This window comes from Pteronotus mesoamericanus, unplaced genomic scaffold, assembly GCF_021234165.1.
Source record: "Pteronotus mesoamericanus isolate MK-2021 breed Mesoamerican mustached bat unplaced genomic scaffold, CSHL_Meso_final contig_74, whole genome shotgun sequence".
Lineage (NCBI taxonomy): Eukaryota > Metazoa > Chordata > Mammalia > Chiroptera > Mormoopidae > Pteronotus > Pteronotus mesoamericanus.
In genome coordinates this window covers 21699453-21726914 of record NW_026555247.1, presented here as the reverse complement: position 1 = coordinate 21726914, position 27462 = coordinate 21699453, and the positions used below count along the sequence as shown (strand labels likewise).

General features: G+C 36.2%; 1 protein-coding gene across 2 annotated transcripts in view; it reads right to left on the bottom strand.

Annotated features, from left to right (window-relative positions):
• The window catches only part of PIK3C3 (phosphatidylinositol 3-kinase catalytic subunit type 3), a 109637-nt gene that overhangs the window by 5107 nt on the left and 77068 nt on the right, over window positions 1–27462 (bottom strand). For both annotated transcript variants that reach the window (XM_054583578.1, XM_054583579.1), the window contains exons 19-24: window positions 27380–27444; window positions 26035–26119; window positions 22532–22606; window positions 12594–12762; window positions 6196–6286; window positions 2985–3110 (exon numbers count right to left, since the gene is read on the bottom strand). In XM_054583578.1, the coding sequence (XP_054439553.1) occupies window positions 2985–3110; window positions 6196–6286; window positions 12594–12762; window positions 22532–22606; window positions 26035–26119; window positions 27380–27444 (611 nt within the window). The remainder of the gene's footprint in view (window positions 1–2984; window positions 3111–6195; window positions 6287–12593; window positions 12763–22531; window positions 22607–26034; window positions 26120–27379; window positions 27445–27462) is intronic.

Below are 27462 nucleotides of genomic sequence, written 5' to 3'. Positions count from 1 at the left end.
TTTCTATCAGTCTACCTCCATTTTTTAAAAGCTGAGTTCTATAATCCACAGTAATGAATGGGACGGCACTAAAATTTGCATATCAATTAGCAATATGCATTCTTAAAATAAATGCCATGAGTGACAAAAGATGTTGGTCATCAGAATTTGAGTGTGCATGTGACTTAATTAGTATCAATACTTAGAAAATACATTTAGGAATATAAAAGTTTCAAAAAGGAATAAACTTTAGAGACGTTAAGAACCAGGTACTTCCATAATCTTGTAATTTGATCAGACTTATGTGAAGTTAAGACCTCATTCAGTATCTCTTGTACTCTTCACTACCTAATCAAGTGCCAATGAAATTTACCAACCTTAGGTTACTCTTATTTTGATATTGTTTCAGTGGCACAATATTATGGGTGTAGGTAACATATGTAAAAAAAGCCTAAAAAATAACATGAGCATTTTCAAGTTCATTTCTTAGGATAAAGAATATGGGACTCTGGTAAAGAAAACCTGTATTTGATATGTGAGGAAATGATTTTTTTTTAAGGTTTTATTTTTATTTTCAGAGAGAAGTGAAGGGAGGGAGAAAAAGGGAAAGAAACATCGATGTGTGAGGGAAACACTGACTGGGTGCCTCTGCCACACCCGCAACCAGGGACCTGGGCTGCAATCCAGGCATGCGCCCTGACTGGGAATCGAACAGGCGACTTTTTGGTTCACAGGCCAGTGCTCAATCCACTGAGCCACAGCAGCCAGGGCAAAACAATTTTTTCATGTGGTTTAGCTTGTCATCTATAAAAGGGGATAAGGCTAAAACTCACTTAGATGGTTATAGTGAGCATTAAATGATATTAAAAAATGGGAAAGTACTATATGAAGTAAAAAGTTCAAATAAATAGTGGCTATTTTCTCAGATACTGTTAAAAATGGAGAGCTGTGATATCTAAAAAAATGTATCTCCATAAATATCCACGCTGCATTAAAGCTCCACTTTTACCAGACTAGAACAATTGCTGGAATCATCTAGTTATTTGCTCTTAACACATATGCTCATTGTTATTGCCTTGATTGTCTACAATACTTTGTTTTCAAGGATATATCCTAGTCCAAAAGAATTTGTAACAATAAGGCTGAAGTTATTCAGAATTTCTATATCATATCTATTTTACTGAGTAACTGGAAAATGGGACTCTAGGAAATGGACTTAATGCTTCCTTCCAAGAAATATAATCATCTATTAGTTAATGGTTATAAAATGATCTTTCCCATGTCTAAATTAAGAGAATTCCCATCTCTATTACTAATTCATCATTCATAGTCACATCTTCTCTGTGAATAGAAAAGGTACCAGGCAAGAACTGTCATTTATGAACAACTTCATAATTTAACTACTGGGGAGGGGGATTTTCTTTCTTTAGTTTGTGTGGTGGCCAATATTAGCTTTGTATATGGAAAGCAATGAACTTTTGATACATCTCCAATATTAGATTAAATTTACATTTGTTTTTACCTCGATATCAATTGCATTATAAACATGGACACTGAGGTAGAGATATTGGTAAACCAAGGTTCCTTTATTACTACCTCCCTAAATAACTGTATGGTTCCTTTTTTATCAGGCTCTTCCTCTCCTTTATTTTTAATACAGAATTAAGCAAAAATAGACCTTCCAATCTTAGATCTAGCTAGCAAAATGATACATACACCTTATGCAAATTGACCACAGAATTTCAAAACCAGACCACTAGTTCATTTTATGGCACTTGAAAGTCCAGATCTGAAAAGTTGGAGCGTATTAGATGAGTGGCAGTTATGTCTTCAAAGATGACTTACTTAATTCCTCTCCTCTTTGCATATGCCCCCTCTCCTCCCATCGAGGGGTAGAATCTCTTTCTCCTCCCTGTGAACCTGGCCTGACCCTGTGACATGTTTTAAGAGACTTTCTGCTTCTGCTCTCCTGGTCTCTTGGGGAAGCCAGGTGCCATGCAGGAGACCAGCAGCTGGGGCTTGAGTGTTGTATGGTTAGACTACTGCTAGCCCAGGAAAAGGTCAAAATTCACAATTCCAAGTACAGTTTCTCCTGAATGTGTATCACTTTTGCACCATCATGAAGCTGAAAAATCTTTAGTCAGGCCATCATAAGCTGGGGACCTTCTGTAGCTTAAAATTTTAGCAGTGAGAAAATGATAGGAAAGGATAATTTGAGGAATGATTAAGGACCCAAACAGGCTTGGTGACATACTGGATGCTGGGTGAGGGAGAAGTCCAAGCAGACAGTCTCTGAGGTTGGGAAATTAGTAAAACTATTATCAGCTGTGTTAGGAGGTCAGGAAGGGGTTCACGAGGGGGCATGCGAAGGTGTGGGGGAGGAAACAGGCCTAATTTTTCTGTTTGCTAACCATTTTCATCATCATCACTATGAAATTCGTAATTAAGATAGGTTTTAAATCTGAGGTTTTTCATCATTGGCTAGTGTGAAGAGGTCCTCCCTCAGTCAGACATTTTTATGAAAGATTTGCTAACAGTAAGTCTCTAGACAGATCTTTTCCGGGTGTGATATGCATTGTTTTTCTAAGTTTCAAATTTCTTTCCTACAACTTCACCATTCACTAGAACCTAACAAGTGTTGAAGTCTTGTTTGCCAAGGCCTCTACTAAACCCAAAATCATTCTCAGGAGAGGTTTATAATCGCCATAAAGGAGGAAGACACCAATGTTGATGCTCCATAATTTACTACACAATTTTACATTCCACTAAGAAAATTTAAGTGGAATGTTTCAGAATTAATTGTGCATGGAACCTGTTCACATCAACTGGCTGGTTCAAGATGTTACGAGGTCTTGAATAAACAAACGAATAAACAAAACACCAACCAAACAAAAAAGCCCAGAAAAGACATCAGTTGGAGCAAGAAATGTATGGCTCTCCGAGGACTTTGCAGCAGCACCTGGAGGAGCTGAGATTGCTGCTTGGCCTTCAGGGGTGCATCTTACCTGGGCGAACTTGTGGATCTGCTCCACCACCGCAGCAAACACGGCATGGACACTTTCATCGATCAGGCTCTGCATGTAATGCACCGCCTCTTCGTCAGACAGGTCTAGACGGAATTTATCCTGAACCTGCAACGCCACACACTATTAGTCTTTTGAACAAAGAAAAAAAGACATATTTTGAACAGACAGAATTAAACTGATGTAGACATTACACTATATTATGAGCTATTTCTATCCTGAAGTAATCCATAATTTATAAGGAGTTCTGAATACTGTTCATTTGACTGTGGAAGTTTACTGTAGATAAAAAAAAAGTTCTTTTAAAGTGTGCTTTGTTTTCTTGCATTTCAAATCTGGAACTACTAAGTTTTAATGAACTAAGTTTATTATGTTTATTGATAATCCCCTTTACTTTTTTCCTGTTCTTCATTGTGAAATGGATATAGCAAGGTGAAATTATATTTGTTAAATATGGGTGGTTGTTAATGGGTGTTTGTTACATAAGCACTTGCATTTTTTATGCTTTAGTCATGTTTCATATAAAAATTATCAAAAAAACCCTATTATTATCATTCTGCTCATTGTTGGAAATTAGTCTATCTACTATGCTTTAGTTATACCAGCACTATAAATTTTGCTTTTATCACTACGTATTATTTTTATTAGACTACTTGGATAATTCTGTCCAAAATTTTTAATGACTTAAAACAACATCTGAACGAACTTCTCATACCACCAAGCAACAAGTGGCATACTAACCAACTCTCAGTAACTCACTGATGTGTGATTAATGATTATAGGTTTTAAGTCGTGCCTGCATCCCACATTTTTGGGCAATTGTCTTTTCTAAGAAATCAATAATTCTGATAAACAAAAATATACATTCAATATATAAATAATCAGTTTCCAAAAAATTAAACAAATATATTAAAAAAAGTTACAGAAACAATAAAATTTTTTTGCACTTTGTTATGATTACTCAAACAATTTTAGTGATCTGTACCCTTCTGAAGATTTCGGCCTCAAAAGTGCTATTCTATTTCTCTACCTGGCTTCCATTCATTATGCCAACGTAAAAAATTCCCAAGTAGTAAGACTTCAAAGTAGTGTCAGCAATTGTTATTTCATCAAAGCATAACAATCTACTTCTACTTCTTTAAAAAGCCAACCAATATGAAACAAATTTTAGCCTTTCCAGCCTAACTTCCCAATATTCTTATGAGCTTATCATCAATTTATGATGCAATTGATTACATCATTTTTGATAAAACAATAGAAAGCAAAACTTTTCTAAAATACCCTTTTGGGGAAAAATATGGTATAGTAGCTTTTTCAGGGTTCACTTAAAGTAGAATGCACCGCTTGGGAGTACTAGTCCAAAGAAAAATAACAAATGGACATGTTTTTTTCCTTTACAAAATAATTTGCTTCATATGTTGAAAACTAGTGCTATTGAGATAGCTGGTAACAAAAGGGCACTGTCCTTAATAAAAGCTTTATTTTCTAAAAGAGAAACAAAGATCTAATAGGAACAAGAACATAACCTAATTGGCAGAAGAAATTGGAAGACTCAGTTTGACAAATACGTTAGAACTTTCTTAAATGGTTTCTGAACACGAGTGAAGCCAGGAAAAAGTGAACACGTGACAGAGATAAATGGGTTTAAAATACACAGCAAAAGAGACCCGAAATATGGCAATGCAAAAGGGAAAAAAAAAAAAAAAAAAGAAATCTGGGCAGTCATCAATTATGGCTAAGGAAATTTTCATCAACCACTTACTATTTCTTGGTGGATTATCTTTAGTCAATAAAAAAATAAATAAATAGTCCATTTCCTATGAGGGAATAAAGGCGATTACTGAAATTCCGATTGCTGGATAAAATAATAAATAAAATCCTAATAAGAGTATAATTTTCTTAAATGGTCAAGTATTTTAATTAAAATCCCTCCCACTGTTTGCCAAAGACTTATAAAATTAGGTAAAAAACATTAGCCTCATTGATGTTTGCAATGGTCTGAGTATTTGTGCCTCCCCCAAATCCATGTTGAAACACGAACGTCCAATGCAGTGGTATCAGAAAGCAGATGCTTTGGAAGCATTTAGGTCGGGAGGGCGAACGCCTCATGAACGGGATTAGCGCTCTTATAAAAGAGGTCCTACATCCTTCCACCATGTGAAGCTACAACAAGAGGCCTTCAACATCAAACGGTCCTTCACTTGATGATGCTGGCCACCTCAGTTTCGGCTCTCCAGCCTCCAGAACCGTAAGAAATAAACGGCAGTTGTTTATAAGCCACCCAGGCTCTGGAGTTTTGTTATAGTAGCCCGAAGAGACTAAGACAATGTTCAGCCCACAAGGGTTTCTTTCTAATAATGTGCAGGAGCAGTTATGTCAGAACTCAGGGCTTTGGGGCCAGTTAATATTTTCGACCACCAGAGAAATTCCACCCTTGACACCGCTACTGCTCTTCAGTAATTTTATACTTCTCCAAGTTAAAAAACTGCACTATCTTTCTTTTGAAGTTCAATATTGATAATCATTCTGATATTTAAGATCACCTTATGGTATTTCTGAATAAATAAAGTGCCTCCCTTTCAATGAATCCAGTCAGAAATTAATTAGGACAAAAATCTTCAAATCTGTGACCCTTCCTCTCATCTCTGGCTGAAAACTCAAGGTAAGAGAGTTCTCAATAACTGTTCATCTACATGACAGTTTTCCTCTGCTCTCTTTGCAGGCTGCGTAGAAAAGCTGGTCTCTACTCTCCTGATAGAGTTAGAAACCCTGTAACCATGGGTATGAATGGGAAGCATAAAGAAGAGCTGTTTTCTCCTATATTAGAAATTTTTGTTTCTGATCCTTACTATGCTTAACCTGGGAGCCCCAGGAATCAGGTATCCCATTAAGAGTAGTAAAGAGCTAAACTTTTCAGGGCAAGGAGTAAGGGCTGCGGTAGGAAGCTTTCTCTCCACACAGTGACGTGTTCATGTGGCTGTGGCCGTGGGTGTGGACAGGGAAAAGGACAGAGCTGGCCGCAGTGGACTTGAGAGGCTGTTGTACTCTGAATTATGGAACACATTATACACAAGGCCTCTTTGTTAATTTGTGTTACATAAGAATCTAGGGGCCAGGACAAAAAGGGTAAAGGGGTTTCTAAAACCTTAAATGAGACGAGACTGCGATATCCAAGGATGTATAAAAAATTTACCTTTTTCACAGTTTTATCTGGTTCAAGAGCAATATCTGGAATGTTTGCATCCACCATCAAGGAAAACAAGTTCAAGATTAGATTAGAATACCTGAAGGAGAATGGGAAAGAAAAAAAATGCATTGGAATTCTGCAGTTCTCACATCAAGTACGCTCCTAGAAATAGTGGCACACGGATCTTTGTAACGGTATCACTCCTATGGAAAATAGAATGTGAGACTATTCACCAGGTGTTTCAATGAAAAGCAAGCCTTGAAAAAATATCTTATTCTGGGGTCTTGATATAATACCATTTCTAGGTCCCAAATCACGGAACAAGCTTTTTTTCAGTTTTTTAGAGAGTATATTCTTTTTGATGGAGACTAAGGAGAATACACCTTATGCCTAATTAGCATTTTACTAAGCACTGAAAGATCTTTCTTTACTAAGTGATGACAAGAATCTGCCACTTTTAAGACGACCTCAGTGCCACGGGTAAATGAATGAGAGAGAAATACCGCCATCCCACTCACCATTTAGGAGTGTCCTCCAAGGATAGTCACCATTTTAGAAACTACAGTGACTGGTCTGGATACAAGCAATGCTAAATGAAGGAGAAAACAGCTGGTGCCCGACTGTATGGAAAACGGGCAAGATATTTACACAATATTATTTTGGGTTATGCTGACCCGACAGGAACTAAAGGTTTACCCGCGTCACCAACCCTCAGGCTTTTCCTCTCCCTCCAAACAAAGAGACGAATGTTACTGTTCTTAATGTTCATTCCCAGAGGCGTGGCCCTGTGGGGAAAGGGGAAAGAAAGCGTGCACAGGGCACGACCCGCCTCCTGTCCCAGAATACTCTCCTCTCGGACAGTGCGCTCTCAGGGGCCCACGGGCACTCCAGTGATAAAGGGAGATTCAGGCTTGACTCTGGAGATGCAAGTGAGTAAGGAAAGCTTTGGTTTTAGGCAATAAAGGCTTTTTATATGGTCTCAGGAGAAGTGTCAACACAAGTGCCTTGCGCTGTCTTCTCTAGCGGATGGAGGTCAGGATTTAGGAGATGCAGAACCTTTTTTCCAGCCATCTCCCTGCCCATAATATAAAAAAAGCACAGCTTCTTACATAAAGACTATTTAATCCTGGAACTGTAATGATAATAGAACTTACAGACAAAAAATGACTAGCCATATAAACTTCCAGTTCCCTATTTTATCATCATTTTTGAATTTTATATTGCCCATGAAAATCAAAAGGGAGTATAATGAAAATTTCTACCTGATGGAATCTGCTAATCAGGTTTGGACAAAAATGGTTAAGGAGAGAGTTAAGGGGAAAAGAGATCCAGAACCTTATACTGATAATGGAAGTTCTACATAGTTCAATATGTGGAGGGAGACAGAAGAGGAAAGAAACCGGCAAAGGAGCAGAAGCGGCCAGTAGGGAAAAAGGAAACAGCAGAGTAGACTACACCAAATGTCAGAAAGCTTTTAGAAACAAAGACGTGAGCAACTATGTCAAAGATGCTAGGAGCAAAAATGGCACCTAGACTTGATATAGGTGGACCTGTTTCGCTTTATAAAGTTAGTTTCGATGGCAGAGTAAGAGTGGAAGCCTCACTAGAGAGGGCTGAAGGAAGACAAGGAGGCAAGTAAGCAGAGGCACTGAGAGCAGAACTTTTTAAAGTAGCTGTGCTGTGAAGGAGAGTGAAGAAAAGGGCAGCAGCACAGCACTCAGCAGCATCCCTGGCCTCCCCGCACCCCGCTGCGACACCCGCTACGCTCCAGGCACTGCCAACTGCGCTTGTGGGTTGGGGGAGGTGGAGTGCACACTAGTTCCCAGTTGAGAGCCACTGACTTAAAACCAATAGTAAAAACACTATGACTGTTGGATAACCTTCAGTAACATATAGCTGTTACACAGCACGCATGAAATAGGAATAGACAATTCTAATTAGAGTTGGAGTTTCAGCAAGTGAGATTGCAGGACTGGATAAAAACCACCTAAGAGGAGTTTAGAGGAAGGGCAGTGAGAATAACAATAATTTGGGGCCATAAAATTCAATGGGAAAAGGAGAAAAGTGAGAATAGGAGATAGATTTCGTAAGCCGGTCGGATGACAAGACTCGAAGTTACCAATGAGGTTGAAGACTTGTAGGAATGAGGACACATCCAAAAAGAGCTGTAAGGGCAGGCACTGGTTAGAGCAGCGGTCCCCAACCTTTCTGGCACCAGGGACTGGTTTCGTGGAAGACAATTTTTCCACGGAAGACCAGGGCAAAGGGGGAGATGGGCAGAGTGGGGTGGTTTCAGGATGATTTAAGCACATTACATTCAAGCTCACCTCCTTCTGCGCTGCCCAGTTCCTAACAGGCTCGGACCAGTACGGGTCGCAGCCCGGAGGCTGCGGATCTCTGGGTTAGAGAGTGTAAAGCTTGGGATCAAATGTTGGAGGGGCAAATTCACCAGTATTGATGAAGGGAGTGGCCAAGGTTGGGGCTAAATGAAGAAGACAAGACCCTGGAAAGGCAGGTCATGGCTGGACCAGTCCTGTGGATGTCGAAGTCACAGTACTAGTGATGATGAAGGAGATCATGAAGTTTTCAAAGCATGAGAGTGACAGAGAGATAGACAGATGATGGTTAGCAGTGGGTACTGTATCTGACGGTGTGATCGCGTGATGTGTGTATATCTATGCGTTTCTTCTTTAAGAAAAAAGAAAAGAATTGGCAAGGAAAGAAAGAGTTTGCAAGTGGCAATAGGGAGCAAGAAAGGCACAAAGCCTTTCTCTAAGCTCAGTGGTAGGTAGCATATGGAAATAAAGAAAAGGGTCCACCTGAGAGGCCTGCAGGGACTGAAGTGTCAGCAGAGTACAGCCATCTGCTCCGTATTATGTTATAAAAAAAAGGACGCTTTTTCAATAAAGCCTCAATTACTCATACTCTGCTTTGTTGATTATATACATTTTCTCCCAATCTTGCCATAGGGGACTCTCAGGGATCTACCAGAGTAACACAGGGAAGGGGAATATAAGGCCCTATTTTGAAAGGGGAATTTGAGATTCTTAAACCTGTCTGCCCATTAGCTGCACCTGGGAAACTTCTTGAACATATCAGTGCCTGGGCCCATTCCCACACCAATTAAATATAATGGGGCCCACAGTGACCACCCCCTCCACCCCCCGGTTCCCCAGGTGATTCTAATGGGTGGCCAGGATCTGTGTGAAAAAGTCTGCCTTTGTTTAAGCACAGTGAGTTTCTTTAAGAGGCAAATATTGTGTTCTGGATTATAGGCTGGTTTAAATTTAACCACTCATGCTTCTATTATTATAGCAAAGAGGAAGAGAATGTAAAAATAAATATAAAATAGAATATTATATACAAACCTTAAACATCCAATTACTTTGTGGTTAATTTGTCACTACTTTTACTGAATGAATCCTTTACATCTGTTGCCAATGACCTGCATTTTCCATTTAAGACAGAACAAAGTAACCCAATACATACAGTATATATTAGAGAAGTCATTCAATATCCTACCTTCCCCAAAAAACATATTTAATGGTTCCTAGAAATCTGTAAAACCATTATCAAAAAATACATAAGGTTACATTTGAAAAAATGAGAAAAGTGGGAATAGTACAACATCCAGTCTAGACAAAGCCAGAAGGATGGATATGACATAATTTACTCTTAAAAAAAGGACTGGTTGAATACAGTGCTCAAGGCAAATGCACTCTTCCTTTCTCCCACTTTATGCCAACCACCATGCTACAGTTCCACAAAGATGATCTACATTTTACATTTTCCAGTGCAAATCTTTCAACACTAAAAATAGAAATGCATTTAAGTACATCAAGCGAGGTTTTTACAGTGTTTCAGGTCTATTTCGTATACACTCTATTCATTTTGCATACAGCCAATATCAGAGTAGAATCCTACAAAAAAGGGTGTTTTTTTGTTTGTTTGTTTTTAAATAAATGTATTGTTTCAGAGAGGGAAAACAATGATGTTAATGAGGAAAGGCAGTGTAATCAATTAATTCACTGCTGTTTGGTGTCTAGGCAAAAACATCCTTAAGACAATGAAAGAACTTCCCTTGATATAGTTAAATACATTCTTAATTTCAGTATTTTTACTGAAAAACTTAAGCCATCTTTGTATCTTCAGTGTCTAGCATAATGTCTGGCATAAACATGCATTAGGAGAATGAGTTATGTTTTCCTCAAACACCTACAATTTAAAATGTTTTAACATTACTACTATTTCTTTCCATCGAGAGTATTAAAAAATAAATTTACCCATTATTAACTGGTGCAATGTCCTGATAAATAAAAGAGATGATAATACATTTTGTTACATGAAAATGACACCATAAAATGTGCTCTGGCACCTACACAACTGTAACCATTCATAACTTAGTTCAAAACAGACAGTTCTGTTTATGTGGTCCACTGTTATTCAATGGATTCTTGCAGAAATTTATCAGCAATCAACAAAAAACATGAAAAGAAGATGGTTGGTCACACCTATGAATCCTACTAATAAATGTATCAAGTAGTCTGAGCTCCAAACTTGACTATCATCAGGTTACTTCTTATGTCCTAAAAGGAATTTTAGTTAACTAAACAATCTTCTAAAACACATTAAAAAATAAATGTTGATCAAAATATTGGGGTCCAGCAAATCTTAACTGAAGTACACTAAATTTATAAAAATGAAAAATAAAACAATTTTCATGAAGACCTAACATAAAATTACTTAATTTCTTTGTGATTTTTCTTAATACTGGGAAAGGTTAACTTTGTTCCACATTAATAACCTGTCTCTTTTTTCTCATTCTACTGAATTGCTACGAATCCACTATCAATGACAGCTTATAAAGCATATTGTTTTCCTTCTGCTTTCAGTAAGTTGGAGCACCTTTGGCATTTTTCTACTTATTATCTCCTATCATTTTGTCTGCCTCCTCCCTGAGATTGCCAAGTTTCCGTCTAGTTTCCTGTAGGCTTTGACTGTGTTAAATTTAAAATCCCAGATATTAAAGTGGAACTCCCATCTTTCTGCGAGTGCTTCTGCATCACCAGGCAAATTGCAAGAACACTGATCCCATTATTTCTGTAGTACTTCTGGAAAGAAACACTGAGCCACTCTGCCACCCAAAGGATAAATAACACAGCCTTCTGTAAAATGCATGTTCGAGTTTGTGACATGCGGTAGAGAGTAAGTTAACAATGAAGACCTGTTAGTCAATGCAAAGATTAATACTTTGCATTAATACAAAGATTAATTGACATAGGACAGCCATTCTCTTGTGACCAGAAGCAGCAACATTACCTTGAAACATAGCCCCACCCCAGATGGGAGGCAGAAATTCTGGGGAGTCTCATAAAAATACTGAGGGTTCTCATTCAATATACATACACTGTGTGTCTATGCTCTAAGCACCACATGACGTAAGTAAATGAGGTTACAAAGACAGTCAAGACAGAGCCCACATTCACAGGCAGCTCACTGCCCATAGGTTACATTTCCACCTGGAAGAGAATAGACAGTACATCTCCTGAGCTGGGATTTTCAGCTGGACTAAGAATATTTATTTTGCATAGTTAGGTCGAAAATGGAGTAAAGAGTCAAATGATCCTCTCATTTTTGACTCATCATCACAGCCATGTCCTGAATTTAACAAACATGACTTTTATGTTTTTTCCTGATTATGTATGATGTTCAGTCCTAACTAGATTAAGGAAGCAGAGAGAGAGTGGCATTGGGGGAAAAAAGAATGGCTAGAAAAAAATCAACTTTTTTTTTTAAAGCAAAATGACTGATGAGGTGTTAAAACAGTGACAAAATCACATGTAACATTTATTCTGCATTTACTTAACAAACTTCTGAATGCCCCTGAAGAGCAAATGAAACCAGGGCTGATAAAGGTGCCAAACAATAAAAATGACTGTATTAATATTACCCTAAAGAAACTAAATGCTCCACTGATAGAGAAGCAGGAAGTCAGCCAAGGAGAATAGCCCGATGTGGCGATTACAACCCTTCAAGGCGCCTCTGGGAGATGTGAACGATAGCAAGCCCCCAACGTTTTCTCTGACCCAGCACTGTCAAAACAGAATATATCTTATTAAAACGGTATCAACCCATTGATTTTGAAGCCTCTGTGTTTGCCTGATCTTGTGAAACACCAGCCCTGTTTGGTGGGATTTAGTAATTAGAAAGTGGAAAGCGAGAAATTCTTTTTCATTTAACATCAGACTCTATCAAAATAGACAATCAGATGTACATTAAAAAATATTGTTGCCTATGTCATTCTAAATGGGCGATGCTAAAAATTGTATACATTTAAACAACTCTATTTTTTTCTCTATGAAATGAGTTTACCAAAATTCTCCATGTCAAGCAAACCAACCTACCTTCGAAGGTGGAGGAAAGCTGTGTAACACTGTTTACGGAACTCTTGGTACTGCTCGCTCTGTGTGCCCCCCATTCCTTCTACCATTTCTTTATTCAGCTTCATTGGAGGGGGAAGAGGCTTCGGATCTCGACCCAAGATGTATCCAAAGTCTATGTGGAAGAGTTTGCCTAGATGTTGATAAAAAACCCAAATGTTTCCATAATTATCTTAAGGGACTGGACAGGGGATATGTCATACAATTGGTAAAGCAGTATCTCTACATAAAGAATTAGTTCATGATGAAGTCTAGTAAAGTGTTGACCCTCTAATCCCTGGCTTGGGGGTAGCCTTCAGAACTTACTTTAGTTCAACTCACATTCATTCAGATAAAATTATGCTTAAAATCATCCCATAGTGATATTAAAAATTTAAATCCTCCTTTTAGATCACCACAAAGTTGACAAAGCCTGAACAACTATTTTTTTAAGAAGATTAGCATAAATAAATATCCTGTAGCAAATTTCTCATGCTAAAGTTTAAGCAGAAGACCATTTCTTTCAAGCATTCCTAAAATGAAGCCTTCCTTAAAGTTTATCACAATTCCCACCCCTGCCCCTATGGGGGGAAAAAAAATCCTTTAATTTCACATTATATTGTTAGTTTCATCTGAACCATTTCCAACGAATCCATGTCACTCATTAGCTGCAGACTAAGAAACCAAGCACGGCATCCGTGTCTGCCAAGAGCTGCGCACAGCTGCAGAGCCCATGAAGACAAGCCCTGGAGCAGCCATCGAAACCCACACACCGGAGACGCAAGGATGTGGTCATTCAGTTTGGAGAATGATCCACCGCAGAATTCACAAAGCATCTTGTGATTTATACAAGGGTATAAAGTAGGCATGCACCTATTTCCTTTAAAACACCTTAGCTAAGGATATATTAAAATCATTTACTTATCTTTCTTCTCTACACTATACTGTTAAAGAGCCAGCAAGAGTCTTATAATCAAAAATCTTGTTTTATTTACTTATTTTTATAGCCCTGAAACCTAGGCTAATACCTAGCATACAGAAGCATTCAGTGTGACTATTTTGCATTTATTTAACCAATCACATCGCAATCTCACATTTACAGCTTAAGCAACATTTAATACCATTGTTGGTGTAAGAAATTTTCTTCTGGAAACCTGAAAGTTCTTAAAATAATTCATTTTTTTTTAAATTGTCTTCATTTCCATGAAGATCTAAAATAAAAATAAAAGAAGCCAAATCTAGATCATCTGGATGCTGCTACATTACTTTTAGCACTGTTGTGTTATTTCCTTGTTTACGACTGAGTTAGTATCAAACAGCAAGGCAATCTTTAATTGTTGTGAGCTAATACTAACAGAAGCAGAACTAGTTTTACCTTGAAATTACATGACAGCAGTCTGAACAATGGAGGTTATAAAGTGGTTCAAGTAGAGAAAAATATTAAGACCATCACATGGGATATGATATTAACAGCACTGTGAACTCAAATTCACACTATGCTATCTGTACTATAGTTGCACTGCATGTTTGTAACATGATTTAGTTCATAAATCCTTTATTTTACAGTTATGTAAGAGTAAATGTACGAAAACTTAGTATCAGGTTTGAGGTTGTACATATTTAAAATTATAAAATGCAACATGTCAACAGGGAGGGGTTCATTTCTATTTAAAACAGTTCTGTGTATTATTCATGACTGAAAAACACCTTTTCAATCATAGGCTCTAGAGGTCTCTAAACACAATGAAATCAATTTTGGGGGAAATCCAGAAGCTCATCAAATTCCCAGGTGAAGTCCATGATTCCAAAAATATGGAAATCAGTTTTAGAGTAAGATCTGATCACTGTAGTAATCACTGGGAAAGCATCATCTCCTAATCTCTTAAGATTCATGAGAATGAGTTATCATTGAATTTTTCAAAGATCTGGTGAAAAGTTCATGATCAACTTCTATTAAGGATTTCACTGCCTTCAACTAAATACAAGGTGAGGCAAAAGCAGGCTTAGAGCTGTTTGTATGGAAAATAATACAATAATACACAATAAAAATAATACAAGAAACTCCGTGTTTCATGTGCTCATAACTGTCAGCCTACTTTCGCCCTACCCTGCTGTGTCCTCTGTCCAACTAAGCTAAGCACTTCGTTTTGGGCTATATTCTCACTCACGAGTTCCCATTTTTTTCCTGCCTTGTTAAACAAACATCATCCTGCCCTTATTATTCTAGGTACGGATAATGTTTTGTCTGTTATGAATATAATTCTTAATGATACTCAGCACTTGAGCAGCTGGCCTATCTGACCAATCTTTGATTCAAAACTGCCACCCTTAATGAATCACGTGACATCCTAGTATCAAATGATATCAGCCATCACACGTGGTTTATTTAATGGGCTCCATGCTTTTCATAGGAAACCCGTCTCCACTTTCCTTCATTTCATTAGAGGCGTTACTGGAATTCCAATGTCAGCGACGCATCACTGCTTACAAATGAAGAGTGCATTGCTATTCTTCTCATAAGAAAACTCTCAAAGAACAGGATTACTGCTTAATTATAACGCATAAAAGATTCAGAATCTATGAGCAAAACCATTATTATGCTTTGCAAGTTCATAGAGTCATGTATTTTGAAAAGAGGCTATTAATGTTTCAAGAAAATGTATCCTCTTATATAGCAAGGGGAAGGGCTATTTTAAAGTTAGTATCTGTAGATAAATGCATAAGGATTTTAAAATGTATTTCATGAAATTAAAAGTTTAATTAAGAGATTCAGAAAATGTGATCTTACTCTAATCTATTACCTTAAATAGTCAAGAGGTAATGTACACATAAAACAAACTGAATGTTGACTGCAATTATCTCCAAGTGCCTGACTTGTAATACAATAAGGATGAGAGGAGTTAATTAAATTTTCCTGTTATTTGCATAAGTGACAAGAACTTATTCTAAAGTTGTAGTTCAAGACATTTTAATTTTTGAATTAAAGAGAACAGACACTACTAAAATTAATAGTATTTAAAAGTAAAATTTTTAAAATTTCCATTTTGTCTATCCAATAATTAAATGTGATTAATCTCAAAACTGCAGTTATTTCATTTTTCACACCTCTGCTTAATCCCCTTCTGTTTGACTCTCTTCTATTTTCTATAATCCAACCCTGTTTTTTGAAAATCCCACAAAATCCCCAAATTCAAAAATTCCTCCTGTCAACCTCTTCCAGAGTAAGTTTCCCATTCTCATCAATGTTTCTGTAAACAATTTGACATGGTACTCTTTTTCCACAAAATGATTTTATTTCTTATGTGAATATTGTACCTTCCCTGTTGTCTTAACATAAAACCTAGAAAAAAGAGGTGGCGAATGACCATTTATTGACATAATGAAACCTACGTTTCTGGAATTAAAAATGCTCCCTAAACCTGCACTCCCACTTATTAGTCAGACCCTTTATACCTGGTTAGAACTGGTTCTCACTTACAGCTAAAAGCATAGGAATGATTGAGGATATTTCAAAGATCATTTCTCAGTAACAAAGAACAATACGATAACCTATAGAGAGATGAGCATAACAATTTCAACGATCTGCTATTTAGTATCATTTCTCATTCAGCTGTTAAGATGGCTTAGGAATAGTGACAAAAGCAGGCTAACGAAAGGGGACAAACCATGTCTACGTAAGTGTATCTGATTAGACAGTCTATTCTCTTTCAAGAAAAACAAAATTTTATGTTATATATTTTCATTTTTTTCTATATGCCATTTTTTCCATAATGCCATGAAGTTTTTCCCTGAAAGGAGTCTTTAATGTTTAAAGCAAAAACAGTAACCCCTTGAAGATGAAAAAAAAAAACGGTCTTGAATGAGCAAGTCTAAAAGCTATTGATCTAGCATCTTTTAAAAACAATTAATTTAAAAATAAGACAACATTTTAACCTAACTCGTTTTTTAACGAATAATAACTTTTCTAAAACAAAAACATAATTTAGCGAGAAGAGCGGCATTGCCTTACATTTTGCTAATCTCTTTAATGCCTGGGTTAATAATGGACAGCTGGGTTCTCCCACGTGCATCTTTGAAACTATTATGATATTTGATTAAAGTAAAAGAAGAGAACCCAGCCCCTAAGTAGATGGGTAGAAGAATTCTAATGCCCTTTTCAGATAACTGTGCATAGTTGAACACATTCTCAGGCCCTAGCACATGCAGTGAATCAGAAACTCTGAGCCTCCAGACCGACCATCTGCATGTTAACTGCCCTTAACTCACTCCCCAGCTAACAATGATGGGAAACTTGAGGACTTCTACTTTACACCAATACACCCCTCCACTGCCCTTAGGTCACTGCGGAGGGGACAGTACCAAGATGAATAACCTAAAGGGAATAAAACTCATATTCAAGACTAATGTTTACCCTCTCCCTGTGTTGTTCAACCCCATTATGTAACACTTCACACACTTTTTTTTTTATTCAAGGTGTGACTATGAAAATGTATTACTTTTTTAATAATCCCGGTTTACCGTTGCCAGCTAATGGTGGCACCTGAATGCTTTAAAATACATTAAAATTTAACCTCCCCCCAAATTACTCACTGCAAAGCAATACAGTGTCTGCTCAGCATTAAGAAATACACATGATATAAAAACTTACATTAAAAAAACTTAATATCTGAATCTACAGCTTTACTTCAATGATTGGCTTTGCCTTTGCCATATTAAAGGTAATCCAAACAGAGGTAGATTGATTTCCACCCACATTCTGACCTCAAATTAATCTAACCAGCATATGGGTGTATTTCAGCTTCTCAGGCTTTTACTAGAACATATGCTTTTCTCCCTTTGCATTGCACACACCCAACACCTTCTTCCTCACCCAACACCTTCTTCCTCACCCGGCCCAAGTTACTTTCTCCATGAAGTAATTTCTAGCTCCTTGGGCACACAGTGTATGTCTTAGGCACCTTATTTCTTATTACTTCTTATGAGAACAAAAAAAGTTTTTCTTTAAAACAAACTTTTTAAAAAAGCACACTACACAAACTATTAACATTTTGTTTTCAGTAACCGTGAGAAAACTTCTTGATACTGCATATTCAAGAAATTTTCTAAAGACCAGATTTTAAATAATGTGTAAAAAGAAAACAATTCACACGAAGACAAGTCCTTCTCATATTTAAACATCTAGAGTAATAATCAATAGGCTCAAACAGTACTTACGGATAAAAAGGGAAGGTTTTACATGCTGGGCTCTTTTTTTGTACACATTAACTGAGAAAAACCAATCAAATTGGATAATAAAAGTTTAGACAAGAAACAGATTTTCCTGGGAACCCTAAGCATGGATTAAAAATAATATTAAAGAACTTACTGGGTGCTTACTAAATACATTAAAGTTTTTATATCCCTTTCTCTTGTTCCCGGAAAATAAAAAAGAACATTAAGAAATTAAGTCGGTAATTTTAGATTCTGCAGCATATTTAATCTACCAAACTGAATAACTAAATACAAATTGCTGAGGAGGCACCACCATCTGAGTAGTAACTAAGTTCCTTCCATGTAAGAACATTTTGAACATCATTAACAACTGTATTATGTCTTGAGGACAAAATAAAACAAATAAATATAGTATATATTTTAAGATATCAAGCTTTACATTAAAACACACAAAGGATGACATCAAATCAATGATCAAATTCACTACTTCTCTTTTATAACCCTTCCTGTACTACTAAGATAGCTACTCAAAAGATAATTTAGAAGGTGATAACTTAAAAAAATTTGAATTTTAGAGTGGGAAACAGGAATTTTTTAAATGAATTGTTTTCTTATCTCTAAAATCATGAGTCCAAATATCAACTACATAAGTCAAATATGGAAAGCATTGGTACTTCCTGAAGGTAACCAAATAAGCAAACAAAAAACCGTAAGATGTACTATCCCTTAAGAATGGTTTACCATGTGCTCAGGACCACAGAAAATTCTATTATGTATCTAATTCGACCCTCATACCACCGCAAGGAGAGGGGTTCTATTATTATTTGCACATTCAGAAGAAAAGACTGGATCATAGAATGGAGGGCCAATTTAAACCCCAAGATTTTTGATTTTGAGCCTGACATATTAACTTATACAATACAAGACTGTCCCTAAGAATTAAAGAAGTGAATCAATTTCACATAAAATTAAAGGATGACAAAGATCAGGATAGGAAATATATTTAAACTTTGTAAAATTATAATATAAGAATGACTATTTTTTTACTTTGAGCTTTCTGACAGGCTCAAAGGGTATTACTCTGAAGTGTCAAGACATACAAAAGAGCCCTTGTTCCCCTCACTATATACATGTGTGAATCCAGACTAGAAGGGTAACCCCTGGCAGTCCTGCTACTACAGACTCTTAGCTCCTTGTTATCATATGTGAGTGTTTTTCCGTTATTTACATATTAACCTCCTATGTTAATTCTATTATAAAGTCTGTATATCATAAACAATGAACAAGTTTTTCAGTTATACTGGTCACTCCCCCACCTCCAAACTCTCAAAAACTAAAAACAAAAATAAACCTTTCTCCAAAGAGTTTGGAAAAACCCAAATCATGTTTCATTTGAGTTCTGCCATAGATGATTATTCTGAATAAATTTAGAGTTTCCTCAAAGGACACCAACTCTGAAAAAAGTTCATTTTTTTTTCAATCCCACATCACAGCTTAAATTTTAAATTTCTTGCTCAAATAATGCTATATTAATACATTAAAAGGCAAACATGATTCACTCCAATACTGCTTCAATAAAAGTGTTATAATTGACCACACGACAATACACTAACAAAGGAATTTAGGCAGCTTTACGTTTATGGTGGATACACAGCGCCCTCTGCTGTATAAGATGCAGAAACGTCAACCAAGCTGAAAGTACCTAAAACCAAAACATGCATGGGCTTCTTGGAAATCTGTGATTGAGACTCCTATTTTATGTTTTCTCAAATTACCACAGTATAGATTTTAAAATTATCTATATATAGTGAAGCATTTTCTTCCACACACTCCTAAACTTCTCTGTCCGGCCCTTTTTTGTGCTCACCTGTATTTATAATACAGGGTAGAACAATGTATTTGGGAGCAAGTCCTCAAAAGGCCGTGGTGATAGAAAATGTGGGTATCTCTCTTCTCTCTACTACACCTCTCATACCAGAGAACTGGACACAGCTGAATAGTGGAACTCTGATTACAATTCCAAAACAAATCAGGGTCATAGCTTTTTAACCTGCCCAAACTGGCAAATAGGAAAAAAAAGACAAAAAGTTGTTACATTTTGAAGAATGAGAGATATCCTACTTTTCATTAAAAATATTCTTCATTAACATTAAGAGATTCTAACATTCTAAATATTTAATATACTACAGCCTGTATTGAAGGTATAAGGGACCCAAAATACACGGAAGATATGTCATGATATTCAAGGCCTTTTTAATTACAAACACTAAAATGTATTTCCTGCAATAACCCCATTTAAAATGCACTTTGTATATATAATAGATGTATAAACTATATGAAGTCTATTAATAGCATATATGTAAACTTGAAACTGCTTTGAAATATATGGACTATTAGTAAAAGATGACTAAAGACACAGTTATCTGAAAAATAAATCATGACAAGTTTTTAAAAGTTGAAGAACACAAAATACTTCCATTTGCCTTAACATAGTCAGACTTTCCTTATATAATCTAATTTCATTCAAGTTAAACCTGAAACTATTTGCCCTAGTGAGGAACACTTACAATGTTAACTATATGATACACCTGGATGAAATAATTAAAAGGCACTTAATAACTCAAAACAATTACTACTTTTAAAAAAGAGAACGTGCCTCTTAGCAAGCACATTTTAAGGAAGGTTTTATTTTCAAAAGCAAATTTGAAGCACCCTCTAGTGGAAAACTGGTAACAAAAAGTTAAAGCTTCTGTTTCTGAAATTTTGTAATTCAATTTCCATAAAATGAGTAACTATGACCTAGGACAAAAAGTTGATTAGGTACACTCCTCTTTCCAAATCTGACTTTTAAAATATCCCCAAACACATCCATATGCACAAAACAGAATAGCTCCTAAAGTCCAACAGAAAAAGTCTACTATTTATCAACTAGAAAGAAAAAACAAGATCTGAGAATGTAACATCATAGATGTTTACTATACATTAAACATTCCCCTGAGGTTATAAAATGATTAAATCATAGAAATTCATGGAATCACTTCGGTAGCTTGACACGTGGTTAAAAGAATTCAACCGAAAAGAGGGCTAAGGGAACACAACAGGAAAGCTTCTTCAAAATTATAATTCTCGCCAAACACACTGCAACATTTTATAAATAGCCTGCGCTAAACTAGCAAATCAGGTGAGAACTTCCAGCACAATCCGATCACACTCCTTCAGTCTTGGTTATTAAAGTGACTGCCCGGCCTTGAAACAGACATGGCTCCCTCATGCAGATTCTACCCGAGGTGATTTTTCACATTAGTAATTTAAAACTGAGGAGATGGAATCCCAGGTTACATAAATTAACAGGGTTATCTATTAATAATTACACTACATATTATTCATTATGTAAATTCTTAGTATCACAATTTGGAGAAATGGTAACAAAACAAAAAATGTCCCCATCTGAGAGACCATTAAAAAAAATAATTTAAAATCTATTTTCTGAGGAAGGCTGAAAACACTTAATTATTTAGCCTAGGGAAGAAAAGTCTCCACAGGAGAGCAGATAATTAAGCACTGATTTACTCAACACTTTAACTAGGTGTTGGTGAAGGCCCTGGAGGCACAGTGGCTCTCACCGAACCTGCACCTCGAATGGGGAAAGAGGGTAAGAAAGCAACGAGCTCCATGAGGGTCAGCATTTCTGCCTGTCCTGTTTACTGTGGTATCCCCAGCACCGGCAATAATACCTGGCCCATAGTAGGTGCTCAATAAATGTTTATTGATTTTTATATATATATATATATATGTGAAAACTTCAGCTAGTGAGGAGTAGTATAAAGAAAAGAAAAACAATAAGAGAGTAATGGGCAAAGGTGGCATGGCAGGTGAGCGCTATTGCAGACTGGTGAATTAGAAGAGGCTTCTCTTAAGGATATGCCATTAGAACTTAGACTTAATAGCCAAAGTAAGACTTGCAAAAAACTGAAAGAAGAGCTTTCCCGGAAGAGGCAGGAGGGTCTAACATTTAAATATGCAGACTGGTCAGTGTGGGCACGCCACAGCAGCCTAGGTAGAGTCAGATTTTACTCAAACAGTGTGGGCAAAAGATGCTGGTTGTTAGGAGGGTCAAAGCAACAGAAATGTAGAGAATGTGTGACTTCTTGACCTATTTTGGAGATGAGGAGTAGGCATGATTTGCTGATATATTGAATATGTGAGATGAGGCCAAGAGTAGTAGTAAAAATGTGTCCTAAGTTTGGTGTTTAAACAACTGGGTGGATAAGACTACTTATTGAGATGGGAAAACAAGGGGAAGAGCAGGTTTCAGACACGTACTGGAGGGAGGGGGCAACTTTCACAACTAGCCATGTAGTCAGGAGTTCAGGTAAGTGGTTGTGTATTTCGGTTTGAAGCTAATTTAATCTGATGAGAATTTTTAGTAAGAGTTGTACAGAAAGAGATTGGGCTGCTTGCATATATTGCAAACTGTCCACCAAGGACAGCAAGGCCTAGAAGAGCGTCTGGAGGATTACTACTAAAGAGATTCTCATAAGGGATGAAGTTTCCTTTAGATGTCCTTCAAAGGTGCCATTTAAAAGGACTTTTAAGACTCTATGATGTACCTTCACTTACATGTAATTTTATTACTAGGTAGATTCCAAGATTTAAAAAAACCACTGGCATATAAAATGTATATCTATCTACTAGTAGACATTATATGTTACCTGTTTTTGTCAGCAAAAGGTTATCCAAGTGCCTGTCTCCAACTCCAAGTATATATGTAATCACACAATATCCAGCTACAGGTTCGAAAAAAAACAAAACAAAACAACAATACTGTGAAAAACACATGCAAACCAGGTTATACAGAGCACTGAACATAAAAACAATTTGTGCTACTTTAATTTCAATTTGTTTACTATTGTTTTTCACTTTTCACCTAAATTCTCAAATTAAATTTATAGGCTTTGACTCCAGAGAGTTTATGACTTGAAACTCAAAAGAAATTACTATTTGCAACAAGAAAAATATTTTTGTCAAATTAGAAGTGCCAGTTGTATCAAAAGTGAAATCAGGTTTCAGGCCTATCATTTCCTATTTAAAACTGGACACATGTTAAAGATGACAGTGAAAAACAATTGTCCATAGAAATGCACATAATGAAGTTAATCATCCCACTACGATCCCACAACCTTGTAGCTGTCTACAAGGGAGCAAAAGTAAATACAGGGTAAAAAAAAAACAATAAAAACCCCCCCAAAACAACTTCAAAGAAACAACCTTGAAGTGCCAGCAGAGAGGAAGAAAAAAGTTAATTCACTTAAGCAGTAAAGACATTTATGAAATTCACCCACAATGTTCTAAAGTATTAAGATAAAAAACATGACCAGGGGCTAGGAGCAGAGTCATTGGCTCTAGCTTTATTCTCTTTTATCTTTCTCTTCCAAAGCGTCTGGAAACTTGGCATGTGTTGAAAATGCTCAAACAAAATTTTCTGAAGAATATATATATTTCTCCCTATTTCTCCCATTAGTAACCTGACAACAAATACAACTTGCAAAAATATATTATGACTATAACAGCATTTACAAAAAATGTTTATTTCAGCCAGTATGTACAAAAATGATTAGACCATCTGTTAAAGACCAAATTAATCCTGTCCAAATTTAATGGGCTGGGATTTGAATTTAAGTTTGACTCTGAAGTCCTTGCTCATCCCATTTGTGCACTGTCTAATTCCTTCTCCCCAAAGTGGCTATTTTGATAGGTGAAATAACAATATATTTAAGCTGAAGTGTGTTTGTTTAGAATAAGCATATTCTAATTAAAAAAAAATTATGTATTTAAAAATATATCCATATCTACAGAATGAATAGGAGATCACATACCATTATTCAAAAAATGCTTCTAATCATATCACTAATCCACTAACAATTTTTTACTTACCTGTAACAAATCAGTGATTCTCAAATATAGTCTGTGGTATGACAGGGACTATACTATTCTAGTTACGCTTCTTCCTTAAGACAAGACCAAACCAGGGTCTGTGGGGCAAGACTGTGCCTAGGAAAAAGACTGCTTTTCCCAGACTCGTTTGTGTGTTTCGGTAACATATTGTTCTGGTGACTTTATTTAGTGAGCAGGATTTTCAACTTTTAGTCAATATTTATAAGTTGTACATGTGTGTATATATTTCAAATTGAAAAAGTAAACATTCCTTTATTAAATAGACTTATGGTGAAAAAAGTTTATAGTAACTATCAGAAAGTCAAGTAAAAAGAAGATAATTGTTTGAGGGCCTGAAAAATATCTCATTTATTAAGGTAATGAGAACAAGCTGTGGTGAATTAAAGATGGTCACACTTTTTTTTAACACTGTTTGTATTCAAGGTGGGAACTACACCCCTTCCCCCCTTGAAGCCAGGAAGGCTCGGAAACTGCTTTAAACAACAGAATAGGACAGAAGTGACAAAGTATCGACTTGCCAGCCTGGCCCTCAGAAGCCAACACCTTCCGGCCCTGTCTCCTAGCCCTGAGAGGCCCAAGCCCACAAAGGCCATGCACAGGTGATTCAATTGACAAGCCTACCTGAAAAACAATATAAACTACATGTCTTGTGAGTGATCTATCACCTAGTCAAGCCTATAGATGATAAGAAATTTTTTCAGATCATAGAAAACACAGACCTGAAGGTATGAGGAAAAAAGAAAAGAAGAAAAAAGGCAGAAGGAAGAAAGGAAAGCAGGAAGGGAGGGAGGGAGAGGAGAGAGAAATACAGAGAGTGCAAGGAGCAGTAAGAGAAGAAAAACATTTTTACAAATATTTCAGTCAGTGCTTTTTAGTCTTTAAATCTAAATAGAGTTCATGTAATCATTCTTTTGGGAAACACAATCACATGCAACACATGTTCCTTTAGTGAAAATAAGAATTAAAAACAAAAACACAAAGGATTCTAACAGACACACATTTTATGTGTTTGCAAATTTCCTAGGAATATACTTTGTTTACACATCTCAGCTAAAAATGTATCATCAAGTATAAATTTGGGAATAAGTAATGAGGTTCAAAATAATCTGGAATACTAGTTCACAGGAGCATTGTTCAAAATTTACAAATGTATATAACAAATCAATTTATAAACCATAAAATGATACAAAAGTTTAAATATAGTTGTTATATGTCTAGAAAGTCCCCTGCTTGCTCCTCCCAGCTTTGATTGCTTAGGTAGACATATGGACATAAATAAATATTCAAACAAAACAGGAATAACATATACCATATAATGTTCAGGGTTCAAATCTAGTATCAATTCCCTTGTTAACACTCCCTTAAACAATCTAGTTATTAAAAAAAAACAAAAAACAAAAAAAAAAAACCCAACCTCTTAAGAAAATGAAAAAATAATTCTCTAGAATGTAAACCTCACGAGGACAGGCATGAATGGTTATACAGGAATTAACCCCATGGCACGCTGCGACTTATTTCCAGGAAGGGACATGAGCACTAATCTAAAACATAAGCACCCTCACTGCACAACACTCGTGTCTTAGCTCTTGATTCACCTAAAGCGTACATATTGCTAACTGACACTTCTCTGGCAGTCCACTTCATTACAGTTACCCAAATACAGGGAAAAATTACCAGCTTCCAGGAAAAAATAACTAGTAAACATAAAATTATTAAGCAACTACAAGATACATCCATTAAAGACTACATAGGATTTATACCTCGTCATTACTATTAATCAAAAACATGAATGACTTATTTTATCGGCATTTTATATATTTTAGTCTTCTTATAGAGCATTTTTGTATCTCCCCAAAATCTAAATGTTGGAATCCTCAGGCTCAAAGTGATGGTATTAGAGAGTGGGACCCATGGGAGGTACTTAGGTAACAGGGGTGGGGCCCTTATGAATGGGATGGGTGCTCTTACAAAGGAGATACCAGGGACTCCCTGGCCCTTCCACACGAAGTCCTCAAGCCAAAGAAGACCCTCAGCTGACCACGGTGGTACCCACGCTCGGAATTCCAGCCTCCAGAACTGTCAGAAACAAATTGCTGCTGTTTATAAAACATCTAGTCCCTGGTATGTAGTTATAGCAGCCTGAAGGGACGGAGACAATATCTTAACATATTCTAAATGTGTATGATTATGGCAATCACAGAATAGCCCACTTTCCTTCATTCAAATGTATCAATGGAAAATAATTATTTGTATAACTTACCACAGCTCTTAACGTAAGTGTCCATAACCTCAGCACTGATCCCATAGGGCCCATTGTCGCTTGGTGCGTATTTTCTAAAAAAGTTCTGAAAAGATATTATTTACATATTAACAAAATAACACATTAAGCATTTCAAAACTGTAAATGATGGCCATAGATGTCTGATCTAAAGTTTAGTCAGTAATTACAAAATGTGGATTTTAGAAAGTATATTCCCCAGGAAAATACTATGCTTACAAACTGTTAAAACAAACAAAACAACATATATATGTTGCTACTTCTATAACCCAGGGAAAACATTAAATAAAATAAAATAAATTTACTGCTGTATCTCAGTACTTAATAATATCACTTTGTTTCATCTTTCTCTTGAGAGTGAACATAAAGGTTGTTTTTTTTTAATGTATATTCTCCTGAAAATGAACGTGAATGGTTATTTTTTAAATTATAGTCAGCCCTGAGTTATACATCTGTGTATTCAACCAGTAGCAGACCAGAAATATAGTTAAGCATACTATGGTTACATCATGTAGACTTTTTCTTTGTCATTATTCCCTAAACGATACAGTATAATAATTATTTAAATTGTATTATAAAGGTATTATAAGTAATCCAGAGATGATTAAAAGTATATAGGACAATGTGCACAGGTTCTATGAAAATACTATGCCATTTTGTATAAGGGATTTGAGCATCCACAAATCTGGATACGGTTGAGGGTCCTAGGACCAGTCCCTCAAGGATGTCATAAGACGACTGTACCTTTTAAGCACAGCTACTAAATAGTTGCTACTAACAAGCTCAATAAAATTACAACCAAATTTTTAAATGATTATAATGTAAGTGCTAAGAATTCTCAGAATTCAACTGAAATTGATGGGTAGATAAATATGACAGATGTTGATAAAACAAAAGAATCTCAGGGGTGCAATAAATACATTAGTGTCCAAAGAGTCTGAAAAACAATGGGGGAAAACAGTGTATTTAACTTTTTTCCTCAGACTATCGACTGCACCTATCCCCTTACGTTTCAGTGTTAAAGAACAACAGGGTTTATAAAACTCACATACACTTTAAAAAAAGGAGACATTTTTAATGTTTTCACCAATTATTTACTGATCTTCTATATTGTGCCAGGCACTGTTTAAGGATTTGAGCATCTGTATGTGCTAACACGGACAAATTTCCAACTGTTAGCATTGTTTACTTCTGAGGAAATAAAAAAGTGCTTGAAGAAAAACAGGTGATAAAAGGAGACTTTCATTTTTAACTTACTTTTATAAAGACTGAAATTTTTATAAGAATATATTCATGAACTGTATAAATCTTTAAATAGATACTATACCTGAATGCTTCCTTCTGTATCAAGAACTTCAGCAACAGGAACTGACTGGATAAACTGCATGAAGCCTACAGGGAAATACATGT